At 32.7% G+C, this 23,990-nt stretch overlaps 1 protein-coding gene across 1 annotated transcript in view; it reads left to right on the forward strand.

Moving 5' to 3' along the window:
- The window catches only part of LOC127704693 (sodium- and chloride-dependent glycine transporter 1-like), a 49,011-nt gene that overhangs the window by 13,201 nt on the left and 11,820 nt on the right, over positions 1-23,990 (forward strand). Inside the window, exons 3-10 of the mRNA XM_052208829.1 lie at positions 1,031-1,162; positions 2,461-2,722; positions 8,038-8,170; positions 14,288-14,422; positions 14,731-14,834; positions 20,551-20,675; positions 21,133-21,245; positions 22,354-22,482. Coding sequence (XP_052064789.1) covers positions 1,031-1,162; positions 2,461-2,722; positions 8,038-8,170; positions 14,288-14,422; positions 14,731-14,834; positions 20,551-20,675; positions 21,133-21,245; positions 22,354-22,482 — 1,133 coding nt within the window. The remainder of the gene's footprint in view (positions 1-1,030; positions 1,163-2,460; positions 2,723-8,037; positions 8,171-14,287; positions 14,423-14,730; positions 14,835-20,550; positions 20,676-21,132; positions 21,246-22,353; positions 22,483-23,990) is intronic.

Below are 23,990 nucleotides of genomic sequence, written 5' to 3' on the forward strand. Positions count from 1 at the left end.
TTGTATTATTCATATTCTCAATTTAACTGTATTATATAGGTTTTTGACAATAAGTTACATATATTAGTTTCTTTAAGGTTCAATCAATCCTCAATTTGGACGCCATTATTAATTTTCAGTTTGTTATGATGAACCTTAAATACAGTTAACTTCATTTTCATAAAATTTACCCATAATGTTGGTTATAAAAATGTATGGTTGAGTTCTTCCTTTGTTTCTTCTCGTCTTTCGAGTTAATGACGCCAAAGCTATATTGGCATAACATAAAACGAAGAAAAAAAACCCATATGAACCATCGAAAGACGCCATTAATTAATCGATTGAAAAAGATTAATGACTTAATGTCAAACCAAATGAGAGAGACACATTTTCACGGGTTACTATACACTGGTGTGTCAGCTGTGGAACTTAAACTACTTTCTATTTCGGAGCATCTTGATGTATACTCGAGTATTTAGGTAAGGTTTATGTTGCTCAGTCTTTAGATTTTTGTGTCTTGTATTGTGAAGTGTTGAACTCTTTGTTTTAGATGAAGCGTTTCTAAAATTTGCCATCTTTTGATGTTGATGGCCCATCCTTTCTTTTTGTATTTTATGAATCATCCTTGAGACAAATATTTTTCCTTCTAGATAAATCATTCGCCATATTGAGACAGGCAGAGCAATTTGAATAAACACCCAACGATCAATGTCAAAGACACAAACGTCTAAATTAATAACCGAAGGAAATTACATTGTCCACATTATATTTGAAATAATACATCCAATATGTACCACATTTGAATGAATATTGTTCTATAGATTTCCAAAGTCTCATATGAATTTTCAGTTTCATTTGTTAAAGGTCCGCGTAACAGAAGCTATAATAAAAAAAAGCATCTTGTACAACCTTTTTCCGGTCACCAACGTCTATATTTCATCCCATAATCTTTTCATATTTACAATGAAAATGATTTGTAATACCTTTGTATATGTATATTGGTAACTTGCAAATACGACAGTTTATAGTTCATATTTTTCCTTCTCTATAGGTGCCTTTTTGATACCATTCTTATTTTTCTTGGTGTTTTGTGGACTGCCGTTATTTTTTTTGGAGACTGCCATAGGACAATTCAGTGGAAAAGGCTTGTTACATGTATGGGATGTATGTCCTCTTTTTAAAGGTAATTATATACGTGCATAATTTAAAATATTTAAATGTATTGCAAATGTTTCTAGTTAATACGATGGAGATTGAAAGCAAGGGTATGCAGTACGCTTGTTTTGTACATATTGTAAATATTTATTGTTGTATGTGTTATCTCTGTACCGGTGTAATGCATTAGCTTTATGAGAATAAAGATATATATAAGTAATTGCTTGCACTTTAGATAGTGTTTGGTCCCACAACCCTTGCAAGAACTTACTTATAATGTGCATGTGATAGAAATTTGAGTTCGTGAAAATACGGGTGGATGTGGTAAATGTTATAACTGAAGTGCTTTTTTTTTCAATTGCTTACCAATTTTAGCATAGTGCAGGTGACAACTTATACAAATGCTGGTCGTAAGTTTACATGTGTCTGTGTTGTTTGTTTTTTTTTGTTTGTTTAAAAAGTAAAGGATATGTTGGACTATTATAATTCACTCTGCGCACCAGATCAAACAAGTTAAATATATGAAAGAGTGTATCAATAATCATAATAACACCGAAACTGTTAACCAAAACGCTTGACAATTAAGTTATGGGTAAAACATGTCCATTATGCTTGACGATTAAGGTGTGGTTCAAAAACGGCTACATTGCTTACAAGTTGAGCATGGCTTATGAAAGACTATTATGCTTGACCATTACAGTATTGGTTGATACTGTCCTTTATGATTTCCTTAATATTTTTTTGTGTATAACTTCTTTTATTATAGTTCGAAATCGTGAGGACATAGATTGACTAGTGTCTCTCTGAATTGTTATATATTAATGACCGTGTTGTTAAATTTTTTTTTAATCTTTATAGCATATTAAGTATTCAACAGTGATACAATGATTTAATCCCTATTTTTGTTTAAAAGAAGCCTTATCAATAAGTATATAAATGAATTTATCAAAACAAATAATTGTTACTATCTGTAAAACTAATCTTTACGATGTGGACCATATTGTTTTATTTTTGAAATATCAGTGCATCAGGTCCCTTTGCATAAAGTAATTACCCGACATTACATATTTAGAAAAAAGGGTAAAATCAATATATTTATTCGTATTTAGACTTAATTGAACATGAGGTCTACCTTCCCGTCCTCTTACACAAAACATGTGTTCAATAAAATTTATAACCAATAAGAAAAATTCTTATAAACTATAACTCCAAATAAGCTTTTATTTTAATTTAAAATGAAGTATTATCAGTTATATTTTTTTTTAACAATAAGTGATGTTAATTCAAAGTAATTAATTAATTACATAGCATAAATAAATTCTACAGGAGTTGGATATGGAATGGCGATTCCGTTGTTTGTCATCAATATCTACTATAACATGATAATTGCATGGACACTGTATTACATTGGTAACTCATTTCTCAGCCCTTTGCCATGGACAGTATGTGATAATGATTGGAATAGCCTTCATTGCGTGAAAAACAGTGGTTCATTGAATAACCACAGCCAATTGCTGAGTAAAATGTCAAATCAAACAACTTTAAATGAGACTTCTTCCTGGATAACTGCTCAAGAAGATTTTTGGCAGTATGTATATTTGATTAACTGGTATTCATATGTTACTTTTGTTCGAAAATTGATAGTACTATATACAGATTCTTGAAGTAATATTGCAATTTGATAAAAACAAGGCAGCTTTACATCCATTAAAAAATAAATAATGTCGCCAAAAATAAATTAGAAAGACGACAAAAGAAACGATTATAACTTTGCTATAACAAATTACATTTTCTTTACATGGCGAGGTTTCTGATTGTATAACGCTTTATAAATTTCATACGTCCAAATCATTTTTTGCCGAGCCTTCGACTTTACTCGAAAAAGCGAGACATAGCGATCCTACCTTCCGTCGGCGTCGTCGTCGTCGTCGTCGTCGTCGGCGGCGGCGGCGTCCACAAATATTCACTCTGTGGTTAAAGTTTTTGAAATTTTAATAACTTTCTTAAACTGTCCTGGATTTCTACCAAACTTGGACAGAAGCTTGTTTACTTTTAAATGGACTTAGATTTTCTGCCAGGAAACAACACATTCACTCTGTGGTTAAAGTTTTTAAAATTTAAATAACTTTCTTATACTATTTTGGATTTGTACCAAACTTGGACAGAAGCTTGTTTATGATCAAAAGCTAGTATCTAGAAGGAAATTTTGTAAAAAAATAAATCCATTTTTTCCGTATTTTACTTTTAAATGGACTTAGATTTTCTGCCAGGAAACAACACATTCACTCTGTGGTTAAAGTTTTTAAAATGTTAATAACTTTCTTATACTATTTTGGATTTGTACCAAACTTGGACAGAAGCTTGTTTATGATCAAATGCTAGTATCTAGAAGAAAATTTTGTTTTCTTCCAGTTAACATTACATTCAGTCTGCAGTTAAAGTTTTTAAACATTTATTAGATTCATAAACTATCCTTGATTTTGACCAAACTTGGACAGAAGCTTCTTACAATCAAAAGATAGTATCAAGTGGAATATTTTAATTGATTTACTTCCTCATTTTTGTTGAGCCTGCAATTAACAGAAAAAATAGGCGAGACACTGGGTTCCGCGGAACCCTTACGAATTTTTTGAATTTACCATGATTAGTAACTCTGAAGTCCAAACATTAGAAAGCAGTTAAGGCTTAAAAAGATAAAAACGTGCGGAGTTTTATAACCAAAAGGGACATAAAAACATTAGCCATATTTATCAAAGGTCATCTTTAGGTGAGAGAGTTTGGACATTAGGTTGCTAGTAATTCATTTATTTATCAAAGGAGAATTATAAAAAACAAAAGCATGTTTAAATCATGTCGGAACCGAAGTAAAGACTAAGCTGTTGGTACCTTTAGGCCCTAACAGTCCACCAGCAGTGGTTTCAACCCTGTGCTTGTAAATTAAAATTAGACTGTATACATTTCAGAACTTAAACAGTTTGCTTGAATATGTTGAAATGAAGCAGACTTTCATAAGCGAAATCCTGCAATTACACAAACGTTACTTCTGCGGGTTTAAATATACCTGGGAATTTGGATACTTTCATGAAAATTTACCAGTAGCTTATACATATTTCTATTGAGACGGTGTTTCATACCATACATTTTATTGAACAAAATATTGCAAAAGAATATATTCCGACTGAGATAGCTCTATAAAGACTGAAAACAGCAAAGGCTACAGGCGTTTTATGCTAAATTATTCAGTTATAATGACTTCGTTTTGCGATGGTATGACGAGTCAAAAGGTTAAAAAGATTTTAACATGGTTTTCATATAAATATGTATTTTATCCCTTTTTTTAATACAGTTATAGGGTAACTCATTTATGTAATTTTTTGTAGCTTTATTTTATTCAAACCTTTCGATTTTATCTTTAGTAACATATTTTATAAATTAATTTATATTATTTTTTATTGTGTAAAGCGCGTAATCAGAACTTTGGTACTGGCATGAAAATACGGATATTGCTTGATTAAAATTTGCTATTATAAAATTTTGAAAAATTATTCAAAATTAAGGAATAAATCTGCCTCATGCAAACCTCAGATTCCTTGTCCGGATCTGGCTATACTTTTAGGTCCTTTCATTTTTGTTTAGATCTGCACTTCAAAATTTGTATTAGATTTTAGATATTCAAATACCATGGCTTCGTGCATCACTGAAGAGACATACATTGTCGAAATGCGCATCTGGTGCATTAAAATTGGTACCGTTCATGTTTTCAGAGTATTTTGTTATATTATACTTTCTCTAATTCTTTGACAATTTATACCTTTCTGCACTCAATGTATAAAACGATTTAATCAACGTGTGGTTGCCGGTGATCTCAGAAGATGATTGGATGAATTTAAGGGTCATAACCTTTATCAGCTCAAAATATGCTAACAGGTGTTAATGAAATTGACAACTTTGTGAAATGTGGAAGGCACTCGAATGGGGTTTTGGTTTAACAAAAAATGAAAATGCATTTTTTAATCATTAGAGAAACAGATTCTTACATAGTTACTCGTGAATTTTCGGATTTATCCAATCTCGATAGTTAAATTATAAATTTTAAAGTTCTCGCCAAGGCTCAGACTTTAAAACTGATAATTTAACTATCTCGATTGGATAAATCCGATAATCCACTGATATCAATGTAAGAATCTATATTTATACACGTTTTATAGATATTGTATAATACTACTACTAATAATAACAAAATGTATTGGTCTAAAAAAATAGTTTCGATTATAGAAAATTTAGAGATGACACTTCATGAAACATGTAAGGCGTGTCATGTCTTCTTTTAACGAGCGGCAGTTTTGAACCTACAGCTAATGCTTCCCAAATTTTTGCATTATAACCAATATTAAACAATATTACTGTAAAAAGCTGGGTGCGAAGTACCTTTTTATCAAGTTCCTGCTTGTGGAATCTCACTTGGACAGTAAAACTATACATTTGCGATAACATTTAGTTTTGATCATTATTTTATATCTATATCTCTGCTGAAAAAGTGTATTAGTAATTTAGTATTACAAATATAATGTTCATTGCAATCCGACGATACTTCACTGCGGACATGTGAAATTCTAAGATCAATGTTTAAAAGAAAAGATCGCTCATTTCGAATGTTTTGATTAGTAAGAACGAGTTCAGATGAAATAAATGCCATATGTTTGTTTAGAAAGTCTGGACTGATTGAATTAATAATCAAAATATCGGCTAGTATTGTTAAAAATATCTATCACGTGGTGTTTTGTTGGGTCTCTCTGAAGCTTTGTTATAAGTTTAGATTCATTACAGCAAAGGAAAAAAATCTGCAAAAGGAGGGGAACATCTAGTTGCAATTGGAATACAAATCACTTGTCGATATACTATATTTCCAAAGCTAACATAAAATATTTTCAAGCAAAAAATTAATGACTTCCTTTACATGACCTTTTTGTGTATTTTTTGTACGTTTCATTAACGAAAAAGAAATAGTAACGACCGTAATCGATACAATTGCACCCAGATTTATCAAAATATCATTTTATTTATTAGGAAAACTTACATGTTATGGACGTGTATTTGAAGACAAGAGCAATCTTAACTGTTATTGGGACTAATATTCGTAGCTTATCCAACACCTCCAAACATTTGTCTAAACTCAAGAAATAGTTATACCATAAGCTTTGTCACAGCGTTTCATAAATTATTCCTTAAGAGCGCAAGGAAAAAGAATTGAAACAATTACAGTTAAATATTTACTAGATTCAGACACATACGAAAGTTATTGTTTGTTAACAAGAGACGGAGGATATCACAGGGAGAATCAATATCGTTTGTCGAAGAGGGAACGACAAAATTAGGGCAAAAATAGGAAAAACGACGAAAATACAAACAACAGTCAAAATACTACATAAAAATGAAAAACCGGCAACACGACCCCAGTCAAAATTTGATCGTTGGAGCTCCAGAAGGGTAAGCAGATTCTGCTCCATATATGACACCCGTCATGTTGCACACGATACGCGCACATTCGGTTTTAAGTCTCACTTATAATTTAGGAAGACGATACATAGTGAGAATCGTGTGGTGTTTATCATCAGCTTTCAATTCAGTCGTTATCGAAGCATCTGCCTTCTAATCTTAAGTGGAGGTTGTAGGTTCGAAATATCTGGAATTTGTTATCTCATTTATGAGTTTTTTAAATATACTATTAGTAGAACTTAAGTCAAACAACAACACTATTTGCTGCTTTGTCAACGAGTGCAAACAAAAAACGCTTCCAAAGAGTATTTAATTTGTTTGTATGTCTAGATATGGTTTTAATACAGCAATTTTGTATAAAATTAGTTTTTGAAATGTTTTAAACGATACTCAACAAGATTCATGCATTTTTTAAAGAAATAATATCCAAATTTGTTTACGAGTCTTCTCTCTTCTGCATTAAGATTTGCAGTAAGAAAATCGAGAGTCGCTGATGACTTTACAATATTCCTATCAAATAATTCAAGAAAGATGAACGATATTAATTTATAACCTCTCAGTATTTGACAATGTAAATGTAACCTGTTACAACATGTTCACAATGATTATTTCGCCTCGAATTATCATGGTCTCGGGAATAAGAAGAGTTGCTTTTTCTTCATATCGACGTCAGCAAACTGGAAGTAACTTAAAAAAATAATATTGCTGCTAGGCTTTTTGTAGATACGTGATTAAATAGGTAATTCAGTATTTTCAAAGTATCTCCACAGGTATTTTTGAAAAATTGCAATTAGTTAATATAATAGTTACATTGATAACATATAGTCCTCATTAACATATTAATATTTAAAGAAATGATAAATATAGTTTTCTGACCATTCTGTATAAGGATAAAGTTTATTGTTATACATAGCTCTGATAGTTTGATTTCCTTCGTTCAGTGGACTGATAAAGTATGTATCATTACAACAAAATAACTTTATACAATTAATGGTAGTTTACAAAGTAAATTATTCTTTCCGTTGTTTTTTTTAAAGACAATTGAGATTGCCCGAATTTTCAGAAGGTTGATGTTGGCTCCGTTTATTAGTAGTGTAGTACATGTACCTACTGAAATCAATATAATGTTTACATAATTAAATAACTTTTTTAATATTTAAAAACAATTATTGGTAAATAGAGGACAACCCATGCGGACTGCCTCTCAGTCATGTGACAAGTTGGTGAAGTGTTTGTTTCCATCTTTGTTAATTGTAATATATGGCTTTATGAGATTTGAACGTGGGTAAACTGCTGTCGCTCTAATCTCTAATCAGTACTCATAAAATAACAAGTAGACACAAAAACCAGCATTGCTTTGCAATTAATATAAAGATGAAATACTAAATCATGTTTTACTCATTCAAGGCAAAATGTCCTTCAGATGTCTTCAGGAGTAGGTGAGCTCGGTCAGATAAACTGGCGTATATTAATTGCATTGTTCGGTGCCTGGATGATTGTTGGACTTTGTATAATAAAGGGTGTAAAATCTGTTGGAAAGGTAAGTTTATGTCATTGAAGGATTTAAACAAAAAATACGGTATGACAATATGTTAGCTTATTAGACATTTGCGGTAACTAGGTCTATACCTAGGATTACACTTAGACTTACGATTACAGTTGACGAAAAACAAGGGGTCCTCTCAAAATAAAAAAAAAATAAACCCAATTGAGATACATAGTAAAATGAAAGATATTCTTTTATCATGTAAATAAGTCTTTTCGGACGACACACAAATGCAGAAACTTATGGTCACAACAGATGTGAATCGCCACAAAGTCCCCATAACTTTGTGTTTTTTTTTTTAATTCTCCGATGGCGTGTTCAACCTCTACTCTATAGTGTGTAATATGTCTATTTATTTTCCTACATTTCCTCTGCATATTCTGGGGTTTTTCTTATGTAAGGTGTCAATACTAGATATCAGTTTATATTTTGTCGCCTAGCAAAAACAGCTCAGTCGGGAAAGGTAATTCTTGTCCTATACTTCTCATCAACATATATTGCTGATGCCAAAGAAATCCGCACTGAATATAACATATCCTGTCTTTGTTCAATATTACAAATTGAGTGTGAATGCAGTGACAATGTCTGTGTCCTGTTTTTGTGGTTCCGTTATCGGCCACAAACTTTGCGTCGATAGCCCTATTGCAAAATGAAGTTTTGGCCACCCACCATAGAAATAGGTATACATGTATGTTTCATCTTTGGTAGTCGAAGCACTAACGTCAACTATTTCAGAAATCATATGATAAGACGGGTACGATTGTAACCATAACATAAACGAAGAATTTTTTTTACCGGTGAAAGCTTATGACCTCGATCGGTTTTCACTCTAAAGAGATCATTAATATCGGCTACAATTTGAAGTAACGTTTCAGGAGTTTCACTTGTAAAAGGAATACCGTTTGCTTGCAAAACAAGTGAACACATCTCTACCATTCCAAAAGTGTACATCATTGCCTTTAATATTGTAAAAGATTGGTTTGTCGGTGGTTAAGTTAGGACTACCAGAGTTAGAATCAGATGACGAATAAAATGTGTACCATAACATCTGGTGGAGTCTTCATCAGGACAGGTAATGCTGCCATGGTTAATCTGTGTTCTTTATCCATATAAACGGGGGGAAATAAAATAAATGCACGAAACACACTTATCATTTATTCATTTTTGGTATTGATAGTTCCACTTGCTTTACAAAATCATATAGTATATAGTAATTGGGAGTCGTACATCTTTTATACGATTACACTTTTGTATCCGCAACTGTATTTTCTACTATTTTTGACGTTGAAGATACATTACATGTAGTAAATATCGCGTTGGCTTGTTTTTTTAAATATCAGTTTATGATTTATTCCTAATGAAATATAAAAATATTTCGTTATGAAGGATGTGTCTTGTGTTTGATTAAGATTCGGATCCAAATAATATTCGTGTGTATTCAAATATCTATACAAGCAAAGAGCATTTAAGTCTAGAATGATGTAATATAGTTTTATTTGATAACATATAACTACTTTATTTCTAAAGAAATATAAAAAAAAAATCATCGTTTAAAAAATTGTATGACTTGCATAAAATCTAAAATTAGGTTCACAGACATCTGAGTACTTTAAAAGACAACTTGAGTGCTTTAAGAATATATAAACGAAATTCTTAGGGGTCTATACTTTGAAATGCTTGATTTAATTCAAAATATAATGCATGTATATGTTTAATGCAACTTGAGTGACTTATATATTTTTAAACGAGGAAACAATGCAAAGGGGCATTTAGAACCCGTAAGTCGAAGAAAAAAAGTCTCCACCATGGTTAAAAGAAAAACGACGAGATTACAAACGTAAGTCCACAAAAACTCCACAAAGAAACATTGAGTTCATTTCTCCATGACGATAAAAAAAAATTGACTGATTTTGGCTAATCATGGTATATGTTTTCCAATTATAACGGCAACGTCTAAATAATTGAGACCTCTGACAAATAAGGATAATATTACAACACGGGCTCGTATATTTAAAGACGAATATATCTCTGCTTTATATTTTCATTGCATTGAAAGATATTTGTTGTTTTATTTTTCTAGTTCTATTGTTCTCGTTAGGCCGTCATAAAACAATTTATAGTAACAGAACTTATTGAAATGCATCAAACTGACAAGTTGTCACAGCAAGCTAAGATGGTCAGTTAGGGGAAACTAAAAAGAAAAAAATCTAGACAAAAGCAAACAAAAATCATATTAAACATAAAAATCACGAAGAGCCACTGGTCTGACAAGTGTTTCAAACTGGTCCGAGTTGTCTTTCAAACTGGTCCGAGCTGTCTTTAAAAGTGGTCCGAGTTGTCTTTAAATTGGCCCGAGTTGTCTTAATCCGATTTGCTTTTGGTCCGAGTGGTCCTGATTCAACCTCAAGCTGCCAAGATGACATTTTTTACCCATGTTTTTTTGAAATCTCTTTGTTCAACTATAGAAAAACATCATAGGAGTTAGTCGTTGTTTTGAACCGAGGGTTTATATTTACACTTTGAAACGACCCAAGATTTAAATGCTACCTGTAAGTGTAATTGTAATCCTAATCGTAGGTGTATGACAGTTTCCGCAAATTTCTACTATCAATACATATGTATAAAACAACGTATGACACGATTCCCGTGTTGTGGGATATATTTCATGAGAAGCGCTCGGAATCAAACCAATACTAAGTTGGACAGCTCAAACCTAAAAATTCAATTATACACAAAGGGGTTGCATCCTTCGCTTAAGCAAAATTTTATAATTTTTTTTTTAAATTGAATTTACACACATGATGTATCTTTTGAATATTAAATGTATCGAAGCATTGGCTGACTACTGGGCGGATGGTCCCCAAGGGGCCTGAAAGTCCACCAGCAAGGTACCAGTTCAGTGGTAGTTAATAAAAAATGTTTGATAGTATTTCAGTGTGCACAATGCTTGTTTCTTGCATAACCTTCGTATGGTACACTCGCAACCAAAAGTTTTGAAGATATGCTTCATTTCACACCAAGCATTTCTGCATGATTAGTGTACTTTTATGTTTTTAGTATTCCCTTATTTTTCAATAGTATTGATAATAACGTTACACATGCATGTCTATCTAATTTTGTCATCTAGACATACGAAGGTTTGAATGTGTGATACTTCTTCCACTTTAATGGGTAACAGGATACCAATATAAACTTCTACTTTGCAAAAAATTCACATTAATTCGCTTTGTAATACACAGTTTTCATTTCCTTTATAGATTTTGAATTTTGTAAAACGAAACGTTCCATTAATTACTACAAAAGAGAGGCGAAAGATACCAAATGGACATTGAAAGTCATAAGTCGAAAATAAACTGACAACTCCATGGCAAAAAAAAACCATAAAAAACACCAAAAGACAAGTACACAAAACACAACATGGAAAACTATAAAATTAGGCAACACAAACACCACCAAAAACCGGGGCTTTCTGTCAAATAACTTTACTTAGTATTCGGAGTACAACATTTGTGCTCGAAACACCAAATCCAGAGATATAGACTCCATATGCAGGTGATGTTGGAATGTTGATACATAGACATGTAAAGTTCACAATTTGGAAGCTGAAATCATATCTTTTTATCGTCAAGTTTTGTTCTCAACCGACCCTCATTGTCAATTTCTAGATGTAGGTCAAGATATGAGGCAAACTTAACTGTATCTGTTGCATCCTTTATAGCAAGTTCGTTAGGATAGTCACCAAACCTTGAATTATCTAGTGAGAGGACATCATCTATATAGCGGAAAGTGAAGTTAAAAGATAATGCTAGCTTCTTTTCATTCTTTCTAAGAAGCTCATGTATGGAGTCAGCCTCATGTGAATAAATGAACAAGTCGGCAAGAAGAGGAGCACAGTTGGATCCAGTGAGAATGTCGATTGTTTGTTGAAAAACACATCCTCCAAACGTTACAAATATACAAAGTATTGCCAATCAAGAAATCAGGCATCTTGATAATGTCAGTTTTAGACTTGTTTTTGTACTCGTATGAAGCAGAATTCATTCAGAACCTTCTAAAAGACAAAAAGAAAAAGCACCTTGCAAAATTCTTTAATTTTACTTTCAGATATATTGATGATGTCCTATCACTAAAAACCCATATTGCAGTCAGTACTTGCATCTCATATATCCCAGTGAACTTGAAATTAAGGATACTACTGATACAAGAAGGACTGCTTCATACCTTGATCTTTTCCTCAATATTGACACAGATGGACGACTTCACACTAAAATCTATGACAAACGGGATTATTTCAACTTCCCAATTATCAATTTCCCATTTCTCAGCAGTAACATACCCTCTGCTCCGTCGTATGGTGTTTACATATCTCAATTGATACGTTATGCTCGTGCATGTTCACACTGTACTGACTTCATATACAGGAGTGTGCTCCTTACGCAGAAACTGCTCCAACAGAGTTATGAGGAGGAAAGATTAAAAATGACACTCCGTAAATTTTATGGACACCATCACGAATTGGTTGATCTATACGATGTGTCTGTGTTTAAACTAACTACTGACATTTTTACCACGTCTTAGATTGTGGTTTAACATCTATGTCGTCTGTCAGCTAAGTACCGAACGTGACATATTCCCGAATATGACTGTTATACCGAGTGTGAATTTGCATTGCTATACGACGTGTCTCGGTATTTTGTACATCCAACATTCATGTATTTATTTTTTATTGTTTCTGTTATTGTTTCGGTTGGATATGGTATTTTATCTTATCGTTTGTAGTCCAAATAATTATAAAATAGCCTTTCAATATCATCATTGTCATGCAAATTGTTTGGACTGGTATTGTGAAAATAATTGTATAAAGTTCGAGATTGCATGTTCGTTACGTAAGTGCGTCACTGTTTGTGATGTCCTGTGGTGTCTGTCGTTGATGGAAGATGTTCGTTGTTGTTCTGCGGTTTGCATGTTGTGTCGACTATTATATTATTTGTTTGTGCGTTTCTCTGTGATAAGTGTTCTTGCGCATGTTTGTGCTGTATTTCTGTCACGTAGTGTTGTCATTTTAGCGATATTTTTTTAACATTGTCATATAAGCGGGAGGTTTGGCTAGCCATAAAACCAGGTTCACCCCACCATGTTTTCTTAAAATGTCCTGTACCAAGTCAGGAATATGGCAGTTGTTATCAAATAGTTCGTTTCGATGTATGTTGGCGTTTGTTTTTGTTGCACTTCAGTGTTCCTGTTGTTCCTTTGTTTTCCTCTTATAGTTGATGTGTTTCCCTCCGTTTTAGTTTGTAACCCGGATTTGTTTTCTCTCAATCGATTTATGACTTTTGAACACCGGTATACTACAGTTGCCTTTATCTAGAGAATTTTGTTTGAATCGGAGTGATGTTTTACGAAGTACGACGTATCCCTCCCTAAGACAAGATACTTGTATATTCGTTGGGCATTGTTCTTATGAAACAAAGCAGGACCATTCCATTCAATTTGTCTTTAAGCTTGGAATGGGGAATGATTGCATAAAGGGTAGAAAAATCAAATGTTTTTATACTATTGAAAGATGAAAGAGACTTAGATTGTATATACTCTAACAGGTTTTTGGAATTTTTGAGTATCTACATCTAATTCACGCCATTCTTAGAATAGGTAGTTTCACAAAATTTTAATGCCAAGCTTTGATTGCTGATAAAAATGATGTTAATAATTTAGAAAGAAGTTTTTTTGTGGATCACTTGGAAGACCCTGTAATATAACGTTGTTTGTAAGGACGCTTATGTAATTTAGGTATCCAATATATTCAATATTTTTTTATCAACAAAAAAACAGGAAATTTGTTGTGTATGCATGTACGTATTGACATAAAGTGATTTTGCTTCTATGTGATTTTTGATTCAAAGTGTTATTGATACTGAAGCAATTTTCTGTGTGGCTTCTTATTCTTATTCTTATTATATTTTGATATGCAATATTCAATGTGAAACATAAGAATACAATTTGTTTAAACAAAATAAACATTTAATGAGTTAATTGTTTTTACTCCACCAAGCCCCTTAGAGAAATTCTGTTTCAAGAAAGAGAACGGTGTTTATAGTTTACTTTACTTAACAGGTGGTGTATGTGACAGCTCTTCTACCATATGTTATTTTGACGATCATTCTGATAAGAGGACTCACCCTGGACGGATCTGTTGACGGAGTAATAATGTATCTACGACCAGATTTTTCGCACCTGCTGAAGTTACAAGCAAGTTTCATTATTTTATAGTTTAAGAGTAATAAGAATAATACTCTACGACAAAAAAAAATCCTGAGTAAAGTACTATAATACTATTTGATGTAAAAGCAATTACAAGAATTTCATGTTATAAACTAGCTTATTATTGTGTCATTTGCCTTCAACAATCAAACTGATGTCCGCTAAAACGATTTGAGAAACATTTTTAAATACGAGTCGGTCAACGGTAGTTTACTTTATTGCCCTTCATTTTAGGTTGATGTGTGATTGATGTGAGCCACCTTTCCTTTTATTCACATTGTCATATATTATTAAAGGTGTGGATAGAAGCTGCACTGCAGGTATTTTACTCTCTCGGACCAGGATGGGGACCGATCATTTCAATGGCCAGTTTTAACAGATTTGATAACAATATCTTACGGTATGTTACAAAAATTTATCAGTGTCACATGCATGGGTTTATGTACCACTTACGTTGAATAGGAAACAAAACATTGAATTGTTTGCAATTTATGGAAGATATGTTTATCATTGACATTTATACGGTTCAATATGGTAGTTCATGAAGCAAGTACTTTGCATGTCATACGCATCTGTGTTTGTCATATTCAACTACATCCTATACATATATGCTATATCAATATTTCCAACTCGTTTGCATTCAACACAGGTATTTAAAGGGTGGATATTTTATCACAATAAGGCAAAAAAAAGTAATACTTAATGTATAAGAAACACGATGTTCTAGTTTTAAATACAAGTATACATTTCGTCATTGTTACGGGAAGTTTCCATATTTTTCAGTTTTAGGGGAAACTCTTCCATCTGAAATTTCTAAACTTATTTTTTCAAGCGAAAATAATTCAGGGTGTAATCTGAAAATCTAGAGAGTGTTTAAGTGATATTAAGCGGGAACAGATAATCCGTGCTGACAAAAATTACCTAAAAATCTGAGCACACCAATTAGAGTATGAGGGGGCCATTCAGACAACCTTCATGGGCCATCGAACACAATTTGGAAATACGGCAACCCAGGGAAATATCTATCAAGTAATCTAGTGTTTAACAAAAATCTGTCAACCAATCACAGGCCATGGTGGATATATTTCAAAATTTGTCGGAATAATCAGTCGCAGTTTTGGTAGATGATAATCCCAGGATCATTTCTACTATCTAATTTCGAACCTACATTTAGTAGTTTTTGACGCGAAGTCGACCGCTCAAAGGCTGCGATTGCCATTTCTAAAATTGGATAGGGCTGTCAGAAATAGTTTTTATAGTGGACAAAGAGCATTTCTATATACCATTTTGGGTTCAAATACTTTGTAAGATCAGACATTTTACGTTATATATTATTTTTTATATTAAATGCATTCTTTAATCTCAATCTGTCCATCATAAAGCTTTACAAATTCCACTATTTTCTTATATATATTGAGTAAATGACGGTAGCAAAATATATCTAACAGACACATATGTTGCAACCGGCGAAACCCCTGAAACATGCTAGATAATCTGCAGATTGTCAAGGACTCATTTTCACAAGATACTAGGAGACCCTACAAATTAATTCAGAAAAATCAGGTTATTTTGTATATAATATAGTTTCATTCGTATCCATCATATCATGTTCTCTCGTTGATTTTCAACGTTAGCGTTTCCACAATTCAAGCAGAAATTAAAACATGTACACCAATATCGCAAAGAGCTTTGGAGTCGTTTTTGCAGTGACCTGCTTGGAACGAACGGAGTGGAAAACGCGATATTTAGACTTATAACCCTGCTTCCGTCGGTGGAATAGAATATCATAGGCCACAAGGTGAGCCGCGAGAACTGTATTTTCCCAGTCATCGTCACTACCATGCCATGCATACGTCTTTTGAGTTAATCCAAGCGCAACTGTTTTTTTACAGTTTATTCTTATGTTGTGCTGTTACACCACAGTCCCAGGTTAGGTAAGGGTTGGGCGTTTACAAACATGTTCAACTCCGCCACATTCTGTATATGCCTGTCCAAAGTCAAGAGCTTGCAGTACAGTGGTTGTCGTTGATTCATGTCTGTCATATCTATTTTTCGTAAATTGTCTTGTTATAACTTAGGCCGTTAGTTTTCTCGTTTGAACTGTTTCACATTTTTCCTATCGGGGGTTGTTATATCAGACTATACAGTATGGGGTTTCACATTATTGAAGGCCGTACGGTAGCCTATAATTGCTTACTACCATTTCATTTTAACTCTGATGGATAGTTGTCTCATTGGCAATCATACCTCATCTCTTTACTTTTATATCAATAGAAAACCTTTATGGAGGCACACAAGACAAAAGCTCAGATATATTGTGGAGGCTTGTGCAGGACTTGTGAACAGACAACAATCTTTATTGAATTAAATAAATCATTGTGTAAAATCTTGCTTAACAGTTATTTGCAACTTATACCTTGAAATGCTAATTGCTTCGAACTTTTTTTATTTTGAGACGATCCCCTTCATTTTACCTGTAAACGTTGGTGTAAACAGTCGGTACCGAGAAGCCGTAAATCTCTATAAGGTCCGCTGGTGACTGCAATCAAATAACATGTCATTAAATGATGAGGCACATTTAAATATAAAGCATCATACAGTTGGAGAGCATACGTATTGAGACAGCACCCCAACAACAAAATATCATACTGATTTCAAACTAGACAGGTATACATTGCATTCATATCTTATTCACCCCGAGTCTAGACGTTAAATTAACAAAGACTACTAAAGGTTCGTCATTATCATCAATTTGTATGCAGAAAAAAAACACAACTCGATTCAATATATCAAATGTGTTTCAGGAAGACAATAGCATATAGTTGTATGAAACAGACATCATCAAGATTATTGACATTTTAATGTTTGTTTACTCTTGTTTGTCTTAATTGTTGGTTATGGTATAGTTTTTCTTCGACCTTCCGGTTTGTTTATGATTGCCTCTTGAGATCTTCTTTTTTTTTGCATTTTATGAAGTTAAATTTCAACAGTATCTTTATATTGAGTATATATTTCCTGCTTCGTACGATATTTGATATCTTGGCTTTTTATAGAGGATTGCTGTTTACTAGGGAACTGCTGAACCCATGAGTTTTCTCGACTAAATTGAAGTAATATTTTGGAATGTTTTGCCAGACATCAATATCACGTGTTGGTCGTTTTGGAATATATGTATCAGGAACGAAGACAGACACTGTACATTTGACTTAGTACATTTCCCAGCACTCCTTTCTTCGTTTATGATGTATTATCGAAATCTAACTTTTCAATCTTTATGTTTCGTGAGTGACAGACTGCTTACCTTTTCGCAGATACTGAGCTCACTCCCTATTCTTAAGTGGGATTTGCGTTTCATGTTTTAAGTTTTCTTTGTGTATTTTCGAATATTCCCTGAAAGGCACAGGTATATGTGACGGGTTAATTTAATCCAGCGATAGATAATTTTGCCTGTCCCACCTAAAGTTCGTCGTCATTGGTTGTATCATGTCTTATTTTTTGCATTTTGTTATCTATAGAATTTGTAGTTGATGGTAGATCTTTGACCGTTTTTGTTTAACTCTATCTTTATAAGACTCGGGACGATTTAGAGCTGGATTTATTGTATCAACATAAACTTATTGCGGAAGACTGTATGTTGCCCCCTAGATGTCGCTTTGTAATTTTCGTCGAGTGTTTGCTGCCTTAAGGATTTATACCCCACATTTACTTTTATTCATATTAAACTAGTGTTTATAATCTTAACCCAACCCCTTCCAATCATGCTAAAGTTAAAGAAGAAACATAATATAACAAGAATGTGTCCATAGTACAAGGATGCCCCACTCGCACTATAATTTTCTATGTTCAGTGGACCGTGAAATTGGGGTCCAAACTCTAATTTTGCATTATAATTAGAAAGGTCATATCATAGGGAACATGTATACTAAGTTTCAAGTTAATAGAACTTCAACTTCATCAAAAACTACCTTGACCAAAAACTTTAACCTGAAGCGGGCACTATCATATTCTTTGTTCAGTGGACCGTGAAATTGGGTTCAAAACTCTAATTTGGCATTAAAATTAGAAAGATCATATCATAGGGAACATGTGTACTAAGTTTCAAGTTGATTGGAGTTCAACTTCATCAAAAACTACCTTGACCAAAAACTTTAACCAAAAACTTTAACCTGAAGCAGGACAGACGGACGAAAGAACGGACAAACGGACGGACGGACGAACGAACGGACGCACAGACCGAAAAACATAATGCCCCTAGGTGGGGCATAAAAATAAGAAGAGGTGGTATAATTGTCAATGAGACAATTCTCCACAAGAGACTAAATGACACAGAAATTAACAACTATAGGTCACCGTACGGCCTTCAACAATTCAACAAACCTATACCGCATAGTCAGCTATAAATGGCCCCGAAATGACAAATGTAAAACAATTCAAACGAGAAAAATAACGGCCTGATTTATGTACAAAATTATGATTGAACAACAAATATGATATACAGCAAAAAACGACAGCCACTGAATTACAGGCTCCTGACTTGGGACGGGCACATACTGAATGTTGCGGGGTTAAACATGTTAGCGGGCACCAAACCCTCCCCCTAACCTGGGAGAGTGGTGTAACAGTACAACATATAAAGAAACTATACTAATCAGTTAAAAAGAGCTTAACTCATCAGATCGATACAAAGCAACAACAAAAAAACAAGTAACAAAAACACAAAGTGGACGTGGCAGGGTACTTATACATCCCCACAACAAAAAGACACTAAGTGAAGATCAGAGAGTACTCGCAGTTACTGGCAGCTAGTTCAAAGCCAATAAAAACTAATAAAAAATTCATGCATCTAAGACTTATATATCAATCAGTACACATCCAACAGCCAATGGATTTAGCGTGAAGACGTCATTAAAAGTCAGAGAAAATACATGACCTTGTGTAATGCCAAGATACAGGTATCGACAGATTGTAGATCAATGAATGTGCATATGTATATAAAAATAATATTCAGTTTGATTTTAATTTACTGATAACAAAATCAGTATTTATACCAATAAAAACAATATTCAAAGACCTAATTACAGTGTTGAATTGGTAACACCTTAGAATAAGTTTATTTAAAGGATCGATAAGTTTACCCGGATCGTTTCTAAATGTCCGGGCTCGGTAAACAACATCACCATAAAAGTTAGGATGTGCTATCCCGTTTGAAATAAGTTTTCTACAGATACAACCAAACTTCAAAACCAAATCTTTATATCTATGGAGAAATTAGTAAAGGTTTTAAGTAATTTGTAGTAACAAATTCCCTAATACAAAATAATTTATCAGTAATACATAGATTACGTTCATTGAAATCCAAAACGTCACAACAGACACGGGCATAGAGAACGAGTTGTGAAATATAGACACCGTAAGATGGTGCCAAAGGGACATCACCGTCCAAAAAAGGAAAATTAACAATAGGGAACGAAAAATCGTCCTTTTTGTCGTAAATATCAGTGTAGAGTTTCCCGTGTAAAACTGAAATATCTAAATCTAGGAAAGGACAGTTATAACCGTTTATATTTGATTTATTTAAAGTAAGTTCATTTGGTTAAATTTCGGCAGTATATTTAGAAAATTCTTAGAAATTCAGTTTATTCTGAGTGTCGCGTGTTGTTTTCTTTTGTTTGGTTTTATGGTATTTGTTTTTGTATGTTAGAACTAATTCATGAAGAGAGAAACAATAGAAACAAGTGAGCATAGCTTCAAACTCTTACTTGGCGCTTTTATGTTTACCCCATAAATTACCAAACAACGTGAATCACAATCAACCTTTCTGTAATCACTTTTACCGTTGAGTCAATTCAGCCCCACGAGGAAGATTTGAATGACAATATTCCTAATCATATTAGCTTTATGTTACTTTTCAAAAGTGATCGTCGATGCCATAATGTTTGTAACTCTTCAGCTTGATGCAATCTTTGACCAAAAAGGATCGCCAAGTCAACAAAGAATTAGAGCTGTGGACTATCGAGATAGTTCTCTAATTTCAAAATATTTCCTAAGTTTATCACTGAAAATTTCATAAAAACAGTATCTGAAGTATTCATTTTCATATTTTTTTTTATTTTCAGAGATTCAATCATGTTAACATTTATAGGCGAGGGCACAAGTATTTATTCTGGGCTGGTTATTTTCACAGTTCTTGGATTTATGGCAGCAAAGTTGTCCTTACCCATAGGTCAAATAGTAAAATCTGGTAATAACTATGTAATGCATGTATTAAGATTGTACTTTTCATTTCAAATTATGTTTGGAAATTAGCAGCTTGAAAAAGAGGCGAATTGAGAAGTATTTAAAAAAAAAAAGAAAATACCTTTTTCATGTCTTGTACATGATATGATTGAAAGAGAGAGAATTGTGTTATACAATAATTTTTAATACTTTATAGAAGCATTATGTAAATGTAATAATGGACGTGTTCAATATCCACACACCCGACATCAACAAGGAGAAAAAGGCAAAATAGCCTTTGAAAAGCAAAATAGACGTTTGACCAAGGAAAATGAAATAAAACTTCCTACACGTACACAGCAAACTTTAACTGAAAACAGAGAGTCCTCGTTATCAATCTTAGAGTAGAAATAATAGCAGAAAGTACCCTTCAATTATAATTATCCCATATTATAAATATTTATATTTGTTCTGCATTACAGGTCCGGGTTTAGGTTTTATTGCTTACCCAGAAGCCCTTGCTAATCTACCAGGAAAGAATGTGTGGTCGTGTTTATTTTTTGTGATGTTGTTAACTGTAGGTCTTGATAGTCAAGTGAGTTAATTTATAAGTTAACGTCTCTTTATATTTGTTTTCAAACTGCTAATTTTGTTCAAAATTCTAAAACAGTTAATAATAATCCTACACATGTCGTTTTAAAGAGAGATTTTTTTTTTAAATAATGTTACTAATACACCGTGCTGGAACGGAATATAACACGTTGCAATTGTAGTGTTTGCTTGTGATTCATTCATAATACGCAGTGTACAAAAAATATTGATGAAAAAGACAGTTTAAATCGATTAATAATTATAAAATTAAAACTATTCGAATTAAAATATTTATTCATATTAATTTTTTGAGATTGCTATTTGCATTTATATGTGTGTGTATAAAATATGTATAACTAAAGATGTTTAAAATAATCGATTCGTATGTAAAAGATTCATTTTTCTTGCAATGATTAGCGTAAATATAAATGGGGAAAGCAAACGCCATTGACCTTTTTTTCAGTGTAATTACTTGCAGTAAATCGTTTTGGTAGTCATAGTTTCCTTTAAAGGAAAACATACAAAATACACGGCGGAATTTCTCTTTTTTTCATAATATAAAATCATAGTGAGGATAACAATTCAACCAGCAGTTAACATACATCTAACTCCCACATTACTGTTCATTCATGCTTGAAATAGCTTATAGCTAAAGAAAACGAGGAAATGGAAGCACAGTTGTTCGAGGAAAATGTGTTTAAGAATAGTAGAAAGTATGGGAGTATAACCAACATTACACTAGATTTTTGACGTTCTCAAATCGTTAACAACAAGATTTAAAAAAATGCTCTTACAAACACTTTTGCCACACTTGGTGATATACGATCTGAACACAATTGTCCTTTCTATAAATCATAATAGCATATATCCTTGAGTCATTCAGTGAAGACACTTCATGTTTATTACATAGACTGCATAATTAAATAAAAAATACCAGTAATGCCATGTTAGCAATTCCTGTCACAAGAAACAGTCCGTGCATCTTTTTTTCCCAGTGTATCATTTCTTTGCTTATTGCATTTAAGTAAATGTCTATAGGTTATTCACCTTAAAAATACTATGCATCAAGACTAAGATGCAAATATTTCAAACAAAATTGTACTATTTTATAGTTTGCTGTGTGTGAATCTATTGTGGTTGTATTTACCGACAGCTTCAAATCGTTACGACGACGCCGAGTCTTATTTACAATAGCCTTTTGTGTATTTAGTTTTCTTCTTGGAATTATTTTCTGTACGCAAGTAAGTGTGAACATATAGTACTAATATAAAAAGTATAATATATAAAATTGGATGTGACCCCGTAAGTTATCTCATTTATGTTTTAACATGTTCTAAAATTTAAAAAATATTTGGCATCGTATAAATTTATATTGTGTCATAGATCAAACTTATTCGTTCAGTGTATATTTACTTGTTTTTTATATTGTCTTTTTGATCGAGTTAAGCCATTTCAATTGATATTTTATTGTGTGTCTTTTTATGTTGTAATGTTATACCACTATTTCAGGTTAGGGTGAAGGTTGGCGCCTGTTAAAACGTTCAAATCCGCTGCATTTTCGGTGCCAAGGCTCCGTGTTGAAGGCCGTACTTTGACCTATAATTGTTTACTTTTTACCCATAGTGACTTGGATGGATAGTTGTCTCATTGGCACTCATACCACATCTTCTTATTTATAATTAGAGACAAGAATATAACGTTAAATTCCTGTTGTTTAAATCTCAAAATTACTCATTAGAATTTCCGTATTTCAGGAAGCACTACCCTCGTGTAATCTCGTGAAATAAAACCACTAATAAAATGTTTGATAACATTGAAAGCTTACGAATCCAAGTAAAACCGTCGAATGAGCTTTCATATCAATAGGATTCAAGGTATCTGGTTTTTGGACTTTTTAATTTGGTTTCTGGAAACCTTTTCTAGGATATCTTTTTAATTTTCATTTTGACACTTTATAAAAAAAAAACAAGGAAAATAAGACTGTGCATCTGTTTCCCATTTATTGTCGATCACCATCTTAATTTTGACATCCTATTCCAATTATTTAGTTATGTGTTTATTGAATTCATATGAAAGTTTCTAGGTTGACCTTAAACATGTTCTTTACCTTGTAAATATGTTAGATGTTTAACCTGTAATGTTACCTTGTAAATATGTCAGATGTTTAACCTGTAATATTACCTTGTAAATATGTCAGATGTTTAACCTGTAATGTTACCTTGTAAATATGTCAGATGTTTAACCTGTAATGTTACCTTGTAAATATGTCAGATGTTTTACCTGTAATGTTACCTTGTAAATATGTCAGATGTTTAACCTGTAATGTAATTGTATCTGTATGTATTTATTTGAATACATGGAAAGATTTCAAACAAAATATTTTCTAAAACTGACATCATCGAATTGGTTTATTTTGTATTGACATATTTGTAAGCTATCATTATCCTTTAACTTCACGTTTGGCTAGCCATAAAACCAGGTTCAACCCACCATTTTATCTTAAAATGTCCTGTACCAAGTCAGGAATATGGCAGATTTTATCAAATAGTCCGTTTCTATGTATGTTGGCGTTTGTTTTTGTAGCAGTTCAGTGTTTATGTTGTTCCGTTGTTTTCCTCTTGTAGTTGATGTGTTTCCCTCGGTTTTGGTTTGTGACTGGGATTTGTTTCAGTTAAATCGATTTATGACTATTGAACAGCGGTATACTACTGTTTCCTTTTCTGCTATATAGGTAATGTCCTCTCAATAA

This window comes from Mytilus californianus, unplaced genomic scaffold (assembly GCF_021869535.1).
Source record: "Mytilus californianus isolate M0D057914Y unplaced genomic scaffold, xbMytCali1.0.p SCAF_6, whole genome shotgun sequence".
NCBI lineage: Eukaryota > Metazoa > Mollusca > Bivalvia > Mytilida > Mytilidae > Mytilus > Mytilus californianus.